The sequence below is a fragment of the Aspergillus fumigatus genome, chromosome 4, assembly GCF_000002655.1.
Source record: "Aspergillus fumigatus Af293 chromosome 4, whole genome shotgun sequence".
Taxonomy (NCBI): Eukaryota; Fungi; Ascomycota; class Eurotiomycetes; order Eurotiales; family Aspergillaceae; genus Aspergillus; species Aspergillus fumigatus.
In genome coordinates this window covers 2277622-2296564 of record NC_007197.1, presented here as the reverse complement: position 1 = coordinate 2296564, position 18943 = coordinate 2277622, and the positions used below count along the sequence as shown (strand labels likewise).

The following is an 18943-nucleotide window of genomic DNA, read 5'->3' as shown; positions in this document are numbered from 1 at the left end:
CCCAAGGACAAGGAAAAAGGTTTCAGCGTCTACATGTGCAGACTACGCGAGCCGAGCCACGCTGGCCAGCGGAGCGATCCTCCAACAGTCTTGTCGCACAGAGTCGCGGCTAAGCCACGTTGAGCTCTGGGATCAGCTGTGTCACCTGTCACGGGAGGCATTATGCACAAATGAGAGTGTTGCACCAAGGACGATGCCGCCCAACAACTCATGCTAGGATTTCACAGTTCTCCCAAAGGATGAACTGTATCCTTATCGATGGCTCTTGAGAGTAGACTAATGTCTGAAGCCTTTGTTTGTATTTCCGATGGGCCATTTGTGAATGGGTCTCTGGCATTTTGGCGATGTATTGTCGTTCAGGTATCAAAGGTGGACGATAGCGTGTATAATGTCCTACTTACCTCAGTCGAGGTTAACACTGATGCTAGAAAAAGATGCCGATCTCGATTTACATCGTCCGGACCTCTCTACCTCTTGAACCAGCACTTCCCTGAAAAGAAATGGATGAAATTCTATTTATACTATGAACTGTCGAGCCCTTTTGCCCCGACCCCTGAAGGGCAACACTCAGACAGACCAACCTGCAAACCAGACTAGAGAAACGTTGTAGTAGCAGCTTTCCCAAGACGACTTTTGCCAAAACAGAAAAAGAAAAGAGGATAGAAGATACAAAAAGATATAAATGAAACGCCAGCGCTATGCAATTGAGAAACTACCCTGCATGTCTTCTTAGTGCTTCGTGCATTTCCACCCGGATATCGAATAGGAGGTCGTCGATCTCTTTCAGAGCAGATAAGTTCAGGGTGGTTGATTTGACATCATCAAGTACCCTTCGTAAAGAGGATATTACGCCTTCTTGGCCGACCAAGGTACCAGTCTGGGCGGAATGGGAAATCATGATTTTGTCCTCGGGAGCGTGATTGTTACCATCAGCGTCTGTCTGAGCCGCGTTGACTTGAGCATGATCGTCTGTCGGCTCTGGCTCGGCCGCCGGCTCTGCTTCGACCATCTCGGTATCACCAGAGCTGCTATTGCTTGGCTGTACCGATGCGTCAGGTGTAATCGTCTTGGGAAGGTTACTACCGTGAACAGATGTTTCCAGGGTCAACTCCCGAATACAAGTCAGATTCTGGTTAGGAATTTCTGCTGCAGGTGTTTCCATCACAGAATCAGGTGCATCGGCCTCTAATTTTTTAAGGGAAAAGCTTTCCGAAAGAAGCTCTTTGTTCTTAGCCTGTTTCCGAGAGCGCGCAGTACGTGATGATTGCCTCCGAGACGGACCTTCATCCGCGATGGCGGGTGCTGGATGACCTCCTAGACGGGACGACCTCCGTTTTTGAGGTGAAATCTCGGTGTTCCCCGAGACTTCAACTCGGTCGTGGCTTGATGCAATATGTTCTTGCGATGTATCTTGCTCCTTTGCCGGTTCCAGGGCTTCCGAAATGACGGCGGTTGAAGCACCCTCCTCACCTTTGAACTGACACTTGCGTCTCTTTGCAACAGACTCAGCGGGCGAAGACTTGAGGTTCTGCGATGATGGAGTGGTCATGGATCTCGAGGCACGAGTGCTCATGGATTCTTGTACTTCGACAGCAGATGGTGTCTTCGTCGACGACAGCCTCGAAGATCGACGCCGCTCTCGAGTAGAAGATGTTTCACCTGCATCAGCTTCCTTAACGCCCCGTTTCCTTTTTCTTGTTGTTTGTTGTTTGGGAGGTTCTGAAGGTGCTTTGCTTTTAGGCTCCTCGTTCATATTTCCTGCAGACTCCAAGTCTTGTTCGAGTTGAGACGCGACCTGGGTCTCCATATCATCACTGAACGAGTCTGCAATGCAGTCCGGATCTGTGTGCATCTCCTCTTGATTCACATTGCCTTTCATCATCTCTTGGTCCATCTTGGGCGCAGATTCGACGACATGGACGCTTTCTAAGAACCCCCCCTTGTCATTATTAAGGGGTTCCGGTACAGACTCTGTTTCCTGACGTGCTACAGGTGTTTCAGGTTCTAAAACGGCAGGCGCATTCGTGATCTGCTGTTTGCCCATAGAAGAACGAAGACGGCGCTTGAGAGGCCTTTCCGATTGACCAGTCTCACAGTGCTCCTCTTTGCCGAGACCAGTATACTCGGATGTGACATCATTGACCGTCGTCTTCTCTTGAGTCAGAACTGCACGGATATTCTCTTTCTCTGCGTCTGAAGGCATCTGAGGGATATTTGAAGGCGTTGCTATATTGCGTGAGTTCGGACTGAGAGACCGTATACCTGGAGGAGAGGAGGGAGGATCGAAATTCATACAAGGATCCATCGCCTCAGTTGTTAACGTCGAGGGAATGGTTGAGCCGACCACCTGTGCCCTGCCTCTGGTGCCAGGGGTAGGGGAAGAGCCGAAGAAGCCATCCTCGTTCTCGATTGCAACTGCTGGAAAAGTAGGCGTCCGAGGAGAATGTGTACTCATGGCTGGGTTGCTTAGTTGACGCGCGTGCGGCGGGGTCATAAATCCCAGTTCTCTCGGAGTTTGCACAGGAGGCGAAGATGACCGAATGCTGTCTATGATAGAGAACACGTCGTTGGGCTTGCTACAATCTTTACTGTCTGTTATGAAAGGGTCTGACTCAATCTTGACAGTAGATTCGACATGTCTGTCCTTGAAGGGCGGCGCGGGCTGCCGTCTGATGACATTGGGATTTCGACTCAACGGCAAGGCCGTAACCTCTCGTTCATCCGTGACAGGCGATGAATGGAAACTGGGAGAACGAGAATGTTCGAATGTGTCATCTAGGATATACGAAATGCGAGACTTGATTGACATATCTACTGCTTCACGTGAACCCTCTGGTGAGACGGATTTTGTGCGTACGTCGCCCTAGAAACATTAGTTCATAGAACACTTCAGACAGACAGCTGGAGTGCACACCTGTGTATTACCTGCTCGATGCAGGGATTGGAGCTGGTGCAGTTTCGCCAGCGCACGAGATATGACCTCAGGATATTCAAGGGTCTCCTGCGATCCAAATGTAGAATTCCAGAATTCTAAAAATCTTTTCGCAATTGATGTATGAGATGATTCGAGCCCTGCACCGATCATGATTTCAAATCTATGAAGACACAAAGCGTCATGGGGAGAAGAACTTTGCAAAATATTGATGACAGCTGACGACAAAGCACGGCACTAAACCGAAGTTAGTATGCATCTAAAATAGGTCCCCCTTTGCTTAGTGCACGTACAGCTGTAAGAATCCTGCTTTCGACGCCACTCTCGATATTGAGTTTGCGTGCCTCATCTCTGAGCCAAAGCGCAAGGGATCCTTGAAAATTTTCCAGTAATTTCCGTCGAAAAGCCAAGATACCGGAGCCCAAAAAGGATGTCAAAGACTCTATAAAATCCGCGACACCGCTGGTCTTTGATGGATCGAATGTTGAGTAGGATTCTTGGAGTGTGCGATCCACCAACTGTACCAATCGATTTGGAAAGAATACGTCTTCTTTAGGCCCCCTGGAAATGACCTCGCCTTCCTTCGTGCCCGAATCACTCTGATGGCAGTATGGGATGGATAGAGACTGGGTGAAGAGTGACGACAATGGAAGATACGTGTTCCGAGCATCAATTGTCATCATGCATTCAGCCAAAGGTTCCAAAGTCATCAATGCAATGGCCCGGTCTCCTTTCTCGGTTCTCATGACACGAACTAAGGCATCAAGAAGCTGATTCCATGCCGGGAAAACGGTGGAAAACTTGAGCCCTGCAGAGAGGATCTTGACAACATTTTCATAATCGCGAATAACGGACCCATCTCGTTCTCGCGCAGACTCAAGCGGGAAAGATCTCAGAGACTCCGCAGCCAGTTGTGCAGTTGAATTCCACACAATTTGAGCAAAGTTTTGGACGCCAAAATCAAAATCGGCATCATTCGGATACAGCCGCGCACATTGCTGAAGGAGCTCCAGACGGGAGCCTCGGGATATTCTACCTTTGCATGCAGCCTCAAGCGTACCATCAACCAGACGCGAGTAAGAAGGTGTAGGTTCAGGGACCCCAGTCACGTCGCTTATGAATCGGAGAAGATGTAAGATTGGGCTGTCCAGGTTAGTGTTTGCCCGCACAGGATGATGCGTCGGCGTATTAGCAGCCTGGAAAGTCTCATTCGCTGTCTTCAGGAGAAGTTTCTCAGTAAATGGGATGCCTCCCAGAGAAGAGATCATGGTAGTGGACAGGAACCGAAAACGGTCAAAGAAAACATCCATTGACTCGTCACCAAGAGCGTTTAGCGAGGAAGGACCAGCATTCCAAAGCCGTTGGAGATGTCCAAGCACGCTGGCAACGGCTTGCATGGACTCTTTGGATGGTGTGATCTCTTTACTTGAGGCATAGGACAAAGCCTGAGACAGGCTGATCCAGGCAGCAGCGATATTCGATTTATCCAAATCATCAGCCCAAAGGGAAGTTCTGAAGATGGCTTCGAAGACATTCAGGATAATCGTGATTCTTGACCTCACCCATTTGCAGTCGATGGAAGGTAGCTCCTCAGGTTCGAGTTTCGTGCTCTCGTTGACCTTGTTCTCGGTCCATATCTTGGCTTGTGGGCTCCAAAGTAGGTTGGAAAGAGCGTGACAGAATCGATCGTTCAAGTGAGGAAATGAGGCAAATACATTCGAGGGGCCAGCAACATACTCTTCCCAGACAATATCGAGGTGTTGAAGAGTTGCAGACGGACGAAATGCATAGTATAATAGGTTGTGGTAGCTGCACAGAGCTAATTGTCCGGGCTGTGATCCATGTCGTTCTTGCTTCTTTCGCTCGAACTGGGACATGATGGGTTTGCTTAGCATTCTCAGCATTGACCGACTTGTCGTGTCGCTGGGGCTGACGACGTAGACAAATCGGTTCCAGCCAAGAATAGCCTGAGCTTTGATAGATGATTCACTGCAGTTGAAGCACCTCTGTAACACAAGAACCCATTCTTTAAAATGCTCCCATTGGTCGATACTGAGCCTTTTGCTTCTCAAAAGCAAGACGATGATGCTCCAAACCTGGGGAACATGTACACCACTTTCGACGTTTGCCATCATCCTTGACATTCGCTCGCATATTTCCGATACTAGTTTTCTGCCATTGTCCAAAGGACGATCGAATAGGTCACGGATACTTTTCGATAGACTGGGATTCGGACCGCAAATCATCGAAGTTTGAAAGCCCAAAGAGATGGCTTTAATCCTTGTATCTTTGACGTGGTGAAGGAGGCCGGATAGCAAATGCTCTACCCAGAGGCCTGATTGGGAAACGAAAATCGACTTGGACTGAGTAAGAAGGCGCTGATAAATGCTTAGACGCTGAAAGACGATTGCATTTCCATTCACGCGGCTGGTAATGTCTCCGAGTACGGTCAGTAGACGGATGATCCGCGCATTTGTCATGATTTTTGAATGGAAATTTTGTGTAGATAGTATGGACATATAATGTGTCAATACCGATTTGGGCGCTTTCGCGCTTTCAAGGGCATTGATGGAGTGCTCCACAAGGAAGACCTTGAATTCGTCTGGAAGGTGCGCAGCTATCTCGATGTTCCATGAGAGCGCAGCAGCTAATTTGAGAGCTTGAATGACAAGATTCGTGCCTAGAGGCACATCATCTCCGAGATCTGTGCTAAGATCCCGTTGGATGAACTGGCTAATGAGTCCAAGCTTCTGCCCAAGTTCTTGCTCACTGGGAAGCCCTTCGTAAGCCCTCAGAGCCCCAAAGAACTGCATATACGCATCCAGTCTCGAACTTATCGACTCTCCGGCCAATTGTTGTGTGATCGAATCGAGCAGCATGGCGAATGATTCGGGAGTGCACGGTGCGGCGTCGGTTGTGTCGATCGGAGGATGCGCATTCGTCGTCTTCAAAATCGACTTTGTCGGTTTGCACTCATTCGAAGGGGGCAGCTCCTTGAGTTCTGACTTCAATCTAGGAGCAGAATTTGTAAAGGACGGAGGTTTGATGTACTTGGTCCATGGCGAGAAGTTCACTCGCTTGGATTGTCGAGTAGATGGAGCACGGACGGAACTGTCCGCAGCGAAAGGAGAATCCACGGGAGTCTGTACGACGATGGGGGAATCTTCTGTTCGATCTTTCTCAGATAGTATACGAGAACCTGTCCTAGGTGGAGTGGGCGGACGAGCAGACACAGGGCCGACAACCTCCACCATATTTCAGGCAGATCGAATGATCAAGGAAATGAGGACAGGGGCGGCAAGAGAACAAAAAGCATGGCGATATGGTCAAGCTACAAGGCTCAGGCCAAGCTGAACATGCGAATGCCTGCGAGTGATATCCAGCAGTAGTCCCCAGAGCCTTGTTGCCCTTTGTGATCTGTTTTCAGTAGTAGATCGCTCCTAGGGCCGCGCCAAGCCTGAGTGTTAAAGTTGAAAAGACGCGCTCCAAATCTGTGATCGCGACGTGTGGCTGAGGCACGCGTAAAGTGGTGGTTACCAGATTAGTGCCTTAGGCACTAAGGCAATCAACCCTTCAAGCCTCAGCAGATGGTGATGTGAGGGTAGGTGGAGATCGTATACACAGTAGGTCTTAGAGAATTTTGATGGCTACCTGTCTTCTGGAGACTTCTTTGTCATTATGCCTATACTGAATAAAGAAATATTCTTGGCTAAGTACATCTTAGATTCGACTTACCACCCCGTATGGTAGACTACTATATGTGGGGTTGCGGTTATCCACCATACTACGGACTACCTACTATTTATTCATTGTTTCAACTTGCCGCATCTCTTTACCCATTTCTTTGACTACCTTAGGTGGCCTAAGATACTTATTTTACCTGATTTTCTTTAATTGTTCAGTGGTCCTGATACTCTTGAGTCTGTGATCTCTTGTGAACTGGGATTATCATTAGCGGCTGTTGTCCTGTTTGGGTCACTCCTACGAGATCAGGCTTGCAGGGCGGCGTACAGAGCTCAGCTCGATTGATCAAGACCCACCACTCGTTAGCATAGAGTCAAGAGGAACATGATGGCAGGTATGCCTCGATGATCTCATCAGGGAAAAGGTACCTGAATAAATTCGCTGATCAATACAGACAAATCGAAAGAGGTAACGGAGCTTTTGAAAACGCTTGAGAATGATCTCAACGACAGGTCTCTCACATCTGCCCGTAAGTTGTACAAAACTAGCCATCAGACTAGTCATTCTGACTTAGCGGACTTCCTGGCGCAGAAAAGACTGAGAGACTCCTTCGTCTAAGAGAATATGGCACAAACCCAAGCAATGCGGGACTCATCTATTCTGAGTGGGTAAGCGCAGGCTCATAATACTGTCTACGATGCGTATGTCCTGACTCTCACAACAGGGTATGAAAATACTGGGTAGATACGGAGTTGAGGGAGAGACGCCAGACGTGCGTCGCGCGGCACTGCGCTGCGTCGCGAACGCCCTTCTACTGGATGACAAAATGCGTCAGATTTTCGCAGACACAGGATATGGAAGCAAATTAGCTGAGATGCTCAAGGTATGACCGCCATATCAACTGAGTTTCCGCGCAAGCTGAGACAGAAATTTGCAGTGTGATAACTCGGAAGATGAGATGGTCATCAGCCGTATTCTGTTCATATGTACTTATGACACTACCATGGACTATGAGCAGCTTATCAAGAATCACTCACTGGGTGATAATGTCAATTACGTGAGTCTATTAAGATTCTGGTTGATGCATTTTACTGACAACTCTAGCAAATAATTCGGCATGCAAAGCAATTTCCCAAGTCTGGCAAAAAGCCTCTGGTTCAAATTGACGAGCTGGCACTCACTGACACGTTGAAGTTGATATTCAACGTCTCAAAGGTCTATCCAGATCTTTCCGCAACCTTCTCTCCTTCTATTCCTTATATATTCAAGATCATTAGCCGCATTGACATTCCGCCTAAACCTCTAGACGGCTTATTGGGATACCTCCTCAACTGCCTGTCAACTCTCGATCTCGAGAATAAGAAGGGAAAGCACTTCGAGAGCAGTCCCATCTTCCCGACGTTCAACCAAAACTGCAACGTTGACAAGCTCATCAACATTCTTGATCAAGCAGTATCTGCATATGACGCCCAGGACCTCGCAACGAAGGCCATCCCTCTTCTCCACACACTTGTGACCATCTACGAAGTGGCACCTGATGGGCCACGTAAATACATGCAGTGGCTCCTCCTGCCGGAAGACAGTGATAGAAAACAGCCAATTGGCAAATCAGATACGCTATCTTCCAAGCTGCTGCGACTGTCAACCACGCCATACCAGAATCTGAAAATCGCGATCTCCGAGCTCATGTTCGTTCTCTCCGGCAAAGACGCAGAGAACCTGACAAAGAACATCGGATACGGTTTTGCCGCCGGATTGCTAGCCTCTCGTGGTATTGAGATACCACAATCTGCGAGTGAAGCTTTTGCAACCAATTCGAATAGCTTCGACCCAGAGATTAACCCTATCACTGGCCAACGATGGGATGCCGAGAAACAGGACACGGGCCCGCCAATGTCCAGAGAGGAGAAGGAAAGGGAAGCAGAGAGGTTATTCGTGCTTTTTGAGAGGTAAGACAAAGTTCCTACATAATTGATACCATATGCTAATCCTGATTGCAGAGCCAGAGCTACTGGCGTTTTGAATGTTGAAAATCCAGTCAGACAGGCTGTTGAGAGCGGACGGTTCGAGGAGTTGCCTGACTCTGATGAAAGCGACTGACACAACACCTTGGAGCTATCAGTCTTCATTTAATTTTGCCATACCGGCCTTCTACTTCAATATATTTAAAATTCGTTGTATTAGGTAGTACTGAAGCTATATTCCTCATTTCAAGCACAGATCGCGCTCTGTAATTGCTCCTGGAAATAGTGATGTGATTTAGCTGCAGCATCAGAAGCTCCATTTATCAACTATAATCTGTTTAAACATATCAATTGGATGACCTTCAGGAACCGTCTAGTGTCATCCACTATCTTCTGAGATAGCCGATGACGTACGGTCTTAGCCTGGTGGGGCTCGCGACCACCATGCAAAAATCTCCAGCAAGAAAAAAGATTGCGGGGCACACTTATCACCAGCGTGAACTTTTCACATATTTGACACCAATTTGAGAACCTTCCTCTATACCCCGTCCTTATATATCTACATCTTGAAATTATCTTACCGAAAGCTACAATAGCTACAAAATGTCGAAGCCATTTGACCCAGAGACGGCGGAGAACCTGGAGGATGTAAGTTTTTGTCGAGACCTAGTGCACCTAATCAATGCGACGATTGCTGACGCTAATCATGACTTCAGATGGAGAAGCAGTTCGCGGTGAAAGGTCAGTTTTCTTCAGTCGATTAATACTCCCATCGATACTTACAGTTTCCCGGTTTAGCCGTCGAACACTTGATGACATACTGGGCGATTCTCGAGAAAGTCCGCGGTTCGCAGCTCAGATTAACAAAGATGGACGACGATATCTACGAGCACTTCAAGAGGGAATTTCCCGACTTCGATCCTGCGGCACCCATCGACGAGGATAGTATGAAGAGCAAGGAGGGCAAGGAAAAGTGGCGGAAATTTATCAAGGAGTACGAGAAGAAGATTAGCGACTACAACTTCGGAACCATACTCAGAGTCAGTCCTGGTGTCGAGTACGATCAAGACACAACCATTTTCGGTAGGTTGCTACTCTGTGCTAATTCTTTTGGCAAGGTGCGAATAGCTACTAACCGTCACTGAAGCTATGCGTATGCAGTTTTACGCTATCGAGATTGCCCGGTAAGTCACTGCGCCCTATTTTATATTGTACGTGAATAATTTCTGACGAGTCCAGAAACCGGGCCGGTCTAAATGACTGGATTTATGAGAGGGCTCATCCGGAAGAGAAAACGGCCAGCTCGTAAGACCGACTTGGATTCCTTGTTTTCTGGTCCTTTTAGAACTGCCAATCGGGAAGAGTTGGCGGCGCCACGAAGTGTCAATGTACTCGAGATTGCCTTGCCAGCGACGTAGCGTCAAAAGAGCTCGTCACGCCGTGCGTCCCTGATTGTTGTCGGTCGCTCAAGCTCATCTTCTCAAGATATACCTTTGTTGAGCAGTCTGAAGGGCCCCGGGAAAAGTCCTTCTACTTGACTCTGCTATCTTTGAGTCATGTTAGAGCGGTAACCTACTCAAAACCGAAGTTTTGAGTGGCTGTGAGTCTGACTTTCCCAAGCGGCTATCCTGGAAGCGATGAATCCGAATGCTGTTCGCATAACAACGCAATACTGTAATTAATACATTTACTCGAGATAACTTTTGACGGCAATTCGTGGGGTGTCACTTATGCACATAGATTTTCTGGATGTATAATCTGATATGTGTCGCGTACCAGGTGACACGTGACCCCTTGTCTATCACAAGCGAAGAACAATGTTAACGGCTGACCTTCTACTTCCTTTGTTCCTTTGAGATGAAATGGCTGCCTCAATATTACCGCATCTGGTATCGAAGCAAAGAATGCAAAGAAGAATGAAACGGATCCCCTCAATGCTTCAGGTTGAAAGCATGGAAACGGTGAAGTGTCGTGGTTTGTGTTCTTGTCTGCTTAAATATTTTGCCTACTGTGTCATTCTCACAATAATGGTCGTTTCTCACACTTCTGATCTCATCCGAAATTACTGAGAATCCTGGTCGAGGACGATTTTCAATCAGCCTCTACAAGATGACATTCGCCTTGTCAATATCACTTCCCAGCCTTAGACGCATATTGCACTGGAGATGGAGTTGGATGTCATTGTTTAGCTTTACCACCAAGAACCATTTGCCCACTTTGAGTCTGGCGATGGCGCTTGCTCTCCTTGCTAGCTCTGTTACGCCTATATTCGCCATCCTTCTGGGAGACATTTTCCACTCGTTCACATCGTTCGGTGGTGGTGATATTAGTGGCGACGACCTTCTCCGAAAGGTAAAGAGAAACGGCATCGCGCTTTCAGGCTTAGGTATCGCTAGCTGGGTACTCAATGGAACGTACTTCAGTCTCTTCATTGTTTTTGGGGAGCTACAAGTATCGAACGCTCGAACCAGGATCTTCGAAGAACTTCTAAGGAGGGACCAGGAATGGTTCGAAACACACAAGGATGGTTCGAATGCTTTCTTGTCTTATCTTCAAGCGTAGGTCATTTTTCTCAAATGTCTTTTGTGTTATGCTTCGTTTATCTTACCCCCATCATAGCCAAATTTCCGAATTGCAGATAGCAACGTCGCAGCCGTTAGGGCTCATCATGCAATACACCTTCAGGACTATCATCGCGCTGGGACTGGCATTCTATACCTCGTGGAGTCTTGCATTCATTACTCTAGCCGGGATTCCGGCTTTCTCAGCCATCGTTGCCTTTCTTTCTTCGCGAATCAAGCCCAGAATCGAAGCCCAGCAGGTTGAGCTTAACCGTGCCTCAAAAGTTGCCAATAACGCTACGAGTTTGATTGACACGGTCAAATGTCTCAACGGACAGGTGCTTGAGCTTCGCGATTTCTCCCTCAAAATAAATAGTGCTGCAGCTCAATATCTCAAACAAGCACACCTAAACTCCCTACGGATAGCAGTCATACGATTCATGATGTTCGGCATGTTTATTCAGGGGTTTTGGTATGGTACTGCTCTAACGACATCCGGGAAACTCACTGCCGGCGAAGTCCTGAGAACATTCTGGGCCTGCTTGACGGCGGCTCAGTCGATCGAGCTAGCCTTACCGCAAGTAATAGTGATGGAGAAAGGCAAGGTTGCCGCGATAATGTTAAAGGATCTTCTGAACGACCGAAGAGTGAAAAAGCGCCCTGAGGAGTTGGAAGGAGCTTCATACCCCCGATATTGTGAAGGTGATATCGAAGTGTGCGATGTAAGTTTCCCGGCTAACAATTCCTGCCCAGTTTTCTAACCTTTTCATCCTTTTTTCCCTTAGCTTTCTTTCACCTACTCTTCTCAGCCCGACAGGCCCATATTAAGTTCAGTTAGCTTCTTCTTTCCTGCAGGTGAAACGACTTTTGTAATTGGAGAAAGCGGATCTGGAAAGAGTACGCTCGGACAATTACTTGCGCGATTGTATATGCCCACCTCAGGCGAAATACTAATTGATGGCAACGCAATTCAAGCTCTCAGCCTCAACTGGATCAGGAACAACATCACACTTGTCGACCAACAGAGCGTGCTTTTCAACGAGTCCGTCTTGACTAACATTGCCTTCGGCCGTCGGGCACACGAGACAGTGACGAAGGGAGACTTGCGCGAATGCATAGATTTGGCAATGCTCAGGGACACTATTGACAGCTTGCCAAATGGTCTCGACACATGCGTTGGGCCTGGGGGAAGCTTCTTGAGTGGAGGTCAAAGGCAGAGAGTGGCGATTGCACGAGCCAGGCTACGGGACACTCCCATTCTCATCATGGACGAACCAACGAGCGCCCTGGATGGAATAAACCGTATAGCAGTAATGAAAGCGATACGAGAATGGCGCAGAGGGAAGACGACGATCATTATAACACACGATATGTCACAAATCGTGGATCAGGATTACGTTTACGTCCTCGAGCATGGATCAGTTGTGCAATCAGGATACCGGCATGAGCTCGAAAATAGCCCAGCGAAAGAGAAATACTTTCGTTTCAGTGAAAGGCAAATCTTATCGAAAAGTCATCCGAAGCCAGAAGTCCCCTACGTCAATGGCGAGACGCAGGAGATAATCGATTTTCCGAATACTATCTGTGTAAGCAACTTTGGCTTCAAAGAGACACCAGTTCTGTCAAGGAGAATTCCTTCGCAACCTAAGAACACTCAACTGTTCGACCGCAGAATGGAAGAAACGCAGCTTGCTGCAGGACTGAGAAATGTGGTTAAGGCAGCGTCCCAAGCCGAGATCTCCATACCTGACGGAGTTGCTATACCGATGTGTGAACTAAGTATGGCGCAGTCACGCAGGTCATTAATCTCCGCTCATCGACTCCGATTACATCGCGCTTCTCTACCTCCTCCTGTCCCTGCAATAAATGATTCGCGGCCTATCAAGCGGCCACAATACGCAAGAGGGAACACTCCACTTTCAGGGCCGCATCGTCTCTCCATGAACCAGATCATGCGGACATTAGTGCCCAGCCTCACCCTGAGACAGCGACTGCTCCTTCTGCTCGGAGTCATAGCTGCATTGGTGGATGCTACTGCAACGCCTGTTTTCTCTTACTGTCTTTCTCAGTTCTTCCAGTCATTCTACGACATAAAAGTCAGCTCCTTGAGATGGGCTCTGGCTGTTCTAGGCGTCGCTCTAATTGACGGGACTGCCTCTTACTTCATGCATTATCTTTTGGAAGCTTCAGGCCAGGCCTGGGTCGATCAGCTTCGCAAGGAGGCATTCAGACGAGTGTTGGACCAGCCTCGGCAGTGGTTCGATGAAGAAAGCAATTCGCCATCCAGGATCACTGCATGTCTAGATCAAAACGGGGAGGATATGCGGAACCTAGTAGGCCGTTTCGGCGGCTACGTCCTGGTAGCTGTGGCAATTACCATGACCGCAGTCATTTGGTGTCTAGTCGTCTGCTGGAAGCTCACCCTGGTGGCACTGTCTTGCGGTCCCGTCATTTATGCCATTACCAGGGGATTTGAAGGAACCAGCGGACTGTGGCAGGGACGGTGCAATGAAGTTGCCAGGAATGCATCAGACGTATTTGTCGAGACATTCTCAGAAATACGAACTGTGAGGACCCTAACGCTCGAGCCATTCTTTCACAAGAAATACTTGATGGCGGCGTCAAAATGCATGAAAATATGCCTCAAGAGGGCGGCTTGCACTGGGATTTTGTTCGGCCTTGTAGAGTCGACAATAATATTCGTGAGTGGTGAGTAGCCGCCTCTCTCGTTTTGTTGACTCTTCTAAAAGACTATGCAGGTTTGATTTTTTACTACGGAGCGCTTCTCACATCGTCCGGATATACAGTTGAAAATGTGATGACTGTATTCTCGATGCTGTTATTTAGCATCGGATATGCGAGTACGGTACTCTCATGGAGTAAGTCTTGTCCATTCCTTCCAAATGCTTAGAAAATCTCGCCTGTACGATTCTTAATAATCGCTTTTCAAGTTCCGCAAATCAGTGCCTCTCAAGACATGGCTACTCAGCTGCTACGACTGACCAACCTACCTGTTGGCCAATCCCATGAACATAAGGGTGACAAACGCCCTTTGAAGGCAGCACCGGTGAAGATACGAAGTCTGACCTTTCGATATCCATCGCGGCTCGACGCTCCTGCTCTTCGAAACGTTACTCTCGCCATAGCTGAGAATTCTTGCACAGCGATTGTAGGCGGCTCTGGATCAGGAAAGTCGACCATCGCATCCTTGATTCTGTCTCTCTATGAAACACCGCTGTCTATGTGCAAGACGCCGACCATCTCAATTGGGGGTTTGGATATCCGGCGGCTCCACACTCCGTCCCTCCGTTCCCTGATATCGATTGTCTCACAGCAGCCTACGGTATTCCCAGGCACCATACATCACAATATCTGTTACGGTTTGAGAGACGAGTCGCCCCTCCGTGAGTTGCACAATGTTCGTACTGCAGCTCAAGCTGCGGGCATCGATGACTTCATCGTGTCACTCCCCGACGGTTATTCGACTATCATTGGGGACGGTGGCGTGGGCCTGTCCGGTGGCCAGGCGCAAAGATTGGCGATTGCACGAGCTCTTGTACGTCGGCCGCAGGTGCTGATCCTAGATGAGGCAACCTCAAACCTTGATCCAGAAAGTGCAAAGGTGATCCGGCAGACAGTGCAGAGGCTGGTGTCGGCTCGATTAGGCCTTACCGTGATAATCATTACGCATGCCAGAGAAATGATGGAGATTGCGGATAATATCGTCGTCCTTCAACAGGGGTCTATTGTGGAACAGGGCCCTTACGAGGTTCTTGCACGGCGGCGCGGTGGAAAGTTGAAAGCTTTGATAGAGGACAGTGAGGGCGTAGACTCATAGTCCCGCAGCTCACCCTTTCAAACATAACCGGTCTTATTGCACATTAGCGAAGTGGCGATTAAACCAATCCAGAGCCTGATCCTCCGCCTCCGTAGCTTGCTGCTCTGCATCTTTCAGAAGACGGTCTGCTCGCACGCAGAACCCATGACTAGCCCCATAGTAAACCTTCACCTCACCAACCTTCTCCCCACCCTCCATAATTTTCTTGATCTGCTCAATCTGCGGCTTTTTCACAATCACATCCAAATCCCCCAGGGCAAAACTAACTGGGATCGTTATCTTCTCAATCTCCCCGGGGATGTTCAAGAGGCTAGGATGTCCCGTGAATCCAGCATTGATCAACGGTTTGCCGTCTACTTCAAATCCGTGAGCCAGATTGACAGTGTGCTTGCCTCCCCAGCAGAAACCGGCTGCTCCGATGGGGAGCTGAGCTCCTTCGTTCTGGCGGACAGCAGCGACGAATGACTTGACTATGGGCCAGGATTTGCTGAATCTGTTGAAGTACATGAACGGAATCATGGTGTACATCGCGCCAGCGATATAATAGCTGTTTGACTGCTTCAACATTCCTGAACATGCGTTTATCAGAAAAGAGAGGCTTACGGTTTGACAAGCCAGTCATACAGGGTATCTGTCTTGAACAGATTCGCCATGAGACTTATAGCCCACGCAGGGGCCGAGTGTCCTATTCAAGTGAGCATCAACTCATAATATGTTTCTAGTCTCTACTAGCATCAATCCACATCCTCAATGCTTTGATTTCTCACCATTCATGAAATCCGGTAGATAAACTCTGTACCCGCCCTTCTGGGCATAATGATCCGCCAGTATCCGGTTATTGACAAACTCCCAGCCGAACGCATCCGGAATAATAATGATGATCCCTCTGATTGCTGAGTTACCCGTTGGCTCTGGCGCTGGCGACGCAACGTAGACGTCAAGTCCGTGTAGTTTGGTCACCTCGCCCTGTGGCTCGCCGGAGTGTACATGGCCGCTGAAGCACTCGGGGCAGGACATGGATGTATTCCGCAGATGAGTAAGTTACTAATGGCTGCTTGTTACTTCAATAGAGTCGATGGAAGTCGAGGAAAAACCGAGGGCGGGATGATGTGCTTCCCGTGTTTGCTGGGACAATTGATCTGACAGCATGTGACAACCACTAGGCCAAAAGGGTGTCCGGACTATATACTAGTCAGGATAGAGTCTCACGTCTGTAATTATAGTGGTATCCTACAGAGTATTTTCTACCAGACAGTAATGATGTGCTCATCCATGGCTGGAGTCCTGTTAGTGAAACCTTGAATTTCAGGCTGCAACACTGGTGGCTGCCAAGGTGGTTAAATACGTTGTTTAAAGCAAGATAAGTAAGACCTGTCCTGTTTTCTATTGGCGTTCCTCCAGTTGCTGCTCTCTACGGAGCAGAATCAATGTCATACAGTGCACAAACATGATTATATGTTTCCCCACCAATAAGATAATAATTCTGTGGTGATGATTGCCACCAAACACAGACCAATTGCTCATTTCTGGTGCGGTTGCATAGAGCAGGAAAGAAGCTTTGGGTGGACCATGGATTTGCCTACACTCACGGACTATATATAGAGTAAGTCTGGATGACGACAGAAAGGACATGGTTGTGCGTTGCCTTTGGGCCAGAAATTGAGGCCTTTCCACGCTGTGAGTCGCCGCTTTTATGAGTAATGGTCAAACTGACTCAGTCTGTCCTAGCGCTGTGGTTATGTTGAGATGAGCCTGGCGCCTACGCTGTGCAGACTCGGTATGTGCTTGTGGTCCCTTGGGGAGGAACAAAGACATTAGCTTGGTATCCTTCACTTTTAAAAGAGCCAAGTTCCACACTGTCATCCAGCTCAAGGGTTCTGCCAAGTTCCGTCTGGCCAGTGCCGGTTGTCGCAGTCCTGCGCTAGTCCTACCAGCATTGATGGACGTATATGGATACTGATTGTAAATGCGGCTTGAGGCTTGTTTTCTCCCTGGTCTCTGCACGGTTATCTTTGAATTGAAGCAAAGCCTGTTGATCAGACTCAGTCATGAATTTAGGATCCGACTGTATCCACGCTTCTACCTTCAGCCTGCCAAGGGCGGAAAACTGGTGAGGCAATATGAACAATTCAGCTCAAGTGCGACTGCTACTAAGCAGTACATCCTTAAGGTAGAGGCATCTCGACATAATTTAAAAGTGCCCGAATTCTAGGACGCACTCACCAGGCCTTTTTTAAGACGTAAGCCCCTAAGGATGTAAGAGAGCGGATGGGCAGATAAGGGTTGGTAAGCTTTGTGGTAGTTTATAGATCCCTGTGCGTAGACTGTCTGCAAGTTCTCATCGTGTTCAAGAATTTGACTTATACTGGAGCCTTGTTTCGGCGTAACAGCCGGCTGCACCCAAGGCTAAGGCTTAGGTCCCGGAAAGTCTTTACGCTCCTCGAAATAACCTCAAGGGAGTGGAGCGTGGTCGTTCAAGTAGATCAAGGATAGACATGCCCTTGCTCAACCCATCGTAAAAAATCTTCAAGCTCTCTAGATTAGGTAGCTGCGCGTTGAAGGGCATTGACTATCTGCTCAATTTAGTCGGCTGCTTCCATGGCATGACAACCATGATAATACTTGTATAGAATCAGAACAACGCATCCTAAAGATGGGAATTGCTTAAAATGAAGCGTGAACTGTTTATAAGAACCAGTAAACTCTCCAAGATTCTGAGCAGCTGCATCTTTGTAAAGATGATCATGACATTCAATAACTATTGCTTGGAGGTAGTGAGCATTGTCATTGCAGCAGAGCTCTTCAATTTTGATAAAGGGAAAGTGGCCTGCCTGACCTTCCCAGTCTAGTTGAATCACAAAGGACTGGAACATTAAGTGTGTGGCACTGTAACAGAACGCCTTATTCACTTGGTGAAGGATACCACATTCCGTCAAATGCATCTTATCAATAATATATAACAAGAAAGAGGGGTCCTAACGACAGGGCGTATAATATTCTTTCGCAATCTATTATACTGAATCAGCTCTTCTCCACAGAAATGACAGCTGCTGATCTATAAAACATACCACATCATTGATCTCCATTGGCAAGGATGCTAACCCACTCATTTTCTGTTTTGTGGTTATGCCGTTCTTGTTGACGTACGATGAGACGGTGTAGCGTAGGGAGGATGAAGAGGATGAGGTCCTAGGTATAGTATGCTTCGTTAAATCAGCATTAGGTCAGAATCTTCGACTAAGTTCTCACGGCCCGTTGTTTCAGAATCCGAGAATGATTCTGGTATTCCTCGGTTTGGATCATTAAAGAAGGCTCGGGGGCACTGGCAAGCAGATGATGTAGTACCAGCCCGACAGAGAAATATGCATTGTTGCTTGGTCAATTGGTTCGTTCATCAAGCGTCTTATAGCAAGGCGAAGTTACAGAGAACGATGAGCTGTCCAATTAAGATCGTGGGAAATGATCAAACTCTCCATTCAGAGACTAACTAGAGATTGATAGAGGAACAGACGTTCCGAAACCCCAGTGCAGACTGCCCATCTTGGATAACAAGCTACGGAAGCACGATAGGCCATTGATTATCAGAAGTTGAAGTGACGATTGAATGGGACTTTATAGAAACACGCACGGTGATAGTAACCTGTATAGAGACACTAAGGATTAACGCGGTAGACTTTCAGACAAACTGCTGGTATAACATTCTGGTTCTTCCGAGAGCACTAGAAGAACCATGGAATAGCCTAGTGCAAATCATGGATGGATCCTCCAAGTCTCAGACAGTTCGGCACATATTCTAAAAATGGATCTTTGGCTTGCGTTGGTCATCAAAAATTGATAAGCTAGTTGCCAGTCATTGTGAAACCACACGAGCTTGGCAAGGAACGGACTGTGGCGGGTGCTTTTACGGGTCGCCATGACCATGGTATGGTGGACGATGGAGTACCATGATTAACAATCAGTCCCT

At 47.9% G+C, this 18943-nt stretch overlaps 5 protein-coding genes across 5 annotated transcripts; 3 read left to right on the top strand and 2 right to left on the bottom strand.

Annotated features, from left to right (window-relative positions):
* Positions 1–104: 104 nt before the first annotated feature.
* AFUA_4G08830 (uncharacterized protein) lies at positions 105–6408 on the bottom strand. The gene is made up of 3 exons (XM_077804608.1): positions 3226–6408; positions 2915–3169; positions 105–2863 (listed from the first exon to the last, which is right to left on the bottom strand). Exons 1-3 carry the CDS (start codon positions 6184–6186, stop codon positions 713–715), a joined length of 5367 nt encoding a protein of 1788 aa, XP_077660754.1. The 5' UTR covers positions 6187–6408; the 3' UTR covers positions 105–712.
* A 114-nt stretch (positions 6409–6522) lies between these two features.
* Positions 6523–8952, top strand: ricA (synembryn). Its single transcript, XM_077804607.1, has 7 exons — positions 6523–7010; positions 7071–7145; positions 7208–7284; positions 7341–7499; positions 7554–7673; positions 7721–8565; positions 8617–8952. The coding sequence occupies exons 1-7, from the start codon at positions 7001–7003 to the stop codon at positions 8714–8716; spliced, it is 1386 nt and encodes a 461-aa protein (XP_077660753.1). The 5' UTR covers positions 6523–7000; the 3' UTR covers positions 8717–8952.
* A 231-nt stretch (positions 8953–9183) lies between these two features.
* On the top strand, positions 9184–9768 carry AFUA_4G08810 (polysaccharide biosynthesis domain-containing protein; the record flags this gene model as incomplete). The annotated part of the gene is made up of 4 exons (XM_746850.1): positions 9184–9228; positions 9297–9321; positions 9379–9663; positions 9728–9768. The coding sequence occupies 4 exons, from the start codon at positions 9184–9186 to the stop codon at positions 9766–9768; spliced, it is 396 nt and encodes a 131-aa protein (XP_751943.1).
* Positions 9769–11176: 1408 nt separating this feature from the next.
* Positions 11177–14979, top strand: AFUA_4G08800 (ABC transporter ATP-binding protein; the record flags this gene model as incomplete). Its single annotated transcript, XM_077804606.1, has 5 exons — positions 11177–11863; positions 11927–12038; positions 12117–13850; positions 13901–14020; positions 14093–14979. Exons 1-5 carry the CDS (start codon positions 11249–11251, stop codon positions 14977–14979), a joined length of 3468 nt encoding a protein of 1155 aa, XP_077660752.1. The 5' UTR covers positions 11177–11248.
* A 33-nt stretch (positions 14980–15012) lies between these two features.
* On the bottom strand, positions 15013–18757 carry AFUA_4G08790 (dienelactone hydrolase family protein; the record flags this gene model as incomplete). The annotated part of the gene is made up of 6 exons (XM_746852.3): positions 18229–18757; positions 18048–18168; positions 16214–17987; positions 15747–16160; positions 15583–15664; positions 15013–15526 (listed from the first exon to the last, which is right to left on the bottom strand). Exons 4-6 carry the CDS (start codon positions 15994–15996, stop codon positions 15013–15015), a joined length of 846 nt encoding a protein of 281 aa, XP_751945.2. The 5' UTR covers positions 15997–16160; positions 16214–17987; positions 18048–18168; positions 18229–18757.
* Positions 18758–18943: the final 186 nt, after the last annotated feature.

Excerpts from the sequence above, each read along its gene's own strand:
- AFUA_4G08830 (XM_077804608.1), bottom strand. The coding sequence starts at position 6,186 with ATGGTGGAGGTTGTCGGCCCTGTGTCTGCTCGTCCGCCCACTCCACCT. Across the intron at positions 3,170-3,225 it reads AAAGCAGGATTCTTACAGCT|TGCCGTGCTTTGTCGTCAGC; the intron begins GTACGTGCACTA and ends ACTTCGGTTTAG. Across the intron at positions 2,864-2,914 it reads ATCGAGCAGGTAATACACAG|GGCGACGTACGCACAAAATC; the intron begins GTGTGCACTCCA and ends TAATGTTTCTAG.
- ricA (XM_077804607.1), top strand. Across the intron at positions 7,285-7,340 it reads GACTCATCTATTCTGAGTGG|GGTATGAAAATACTGGGTAG; the intron begins GTAAGCGCAGGC and ends CTCTCACAACAG. Across the intron at positions 7,674-7,720 it reads TGGGTGATAATGTCAATTAC|CAAATAATTCGGCATGCAAA; the intron begins GTGAGTCTATTA and ends TGACAACTCTAG.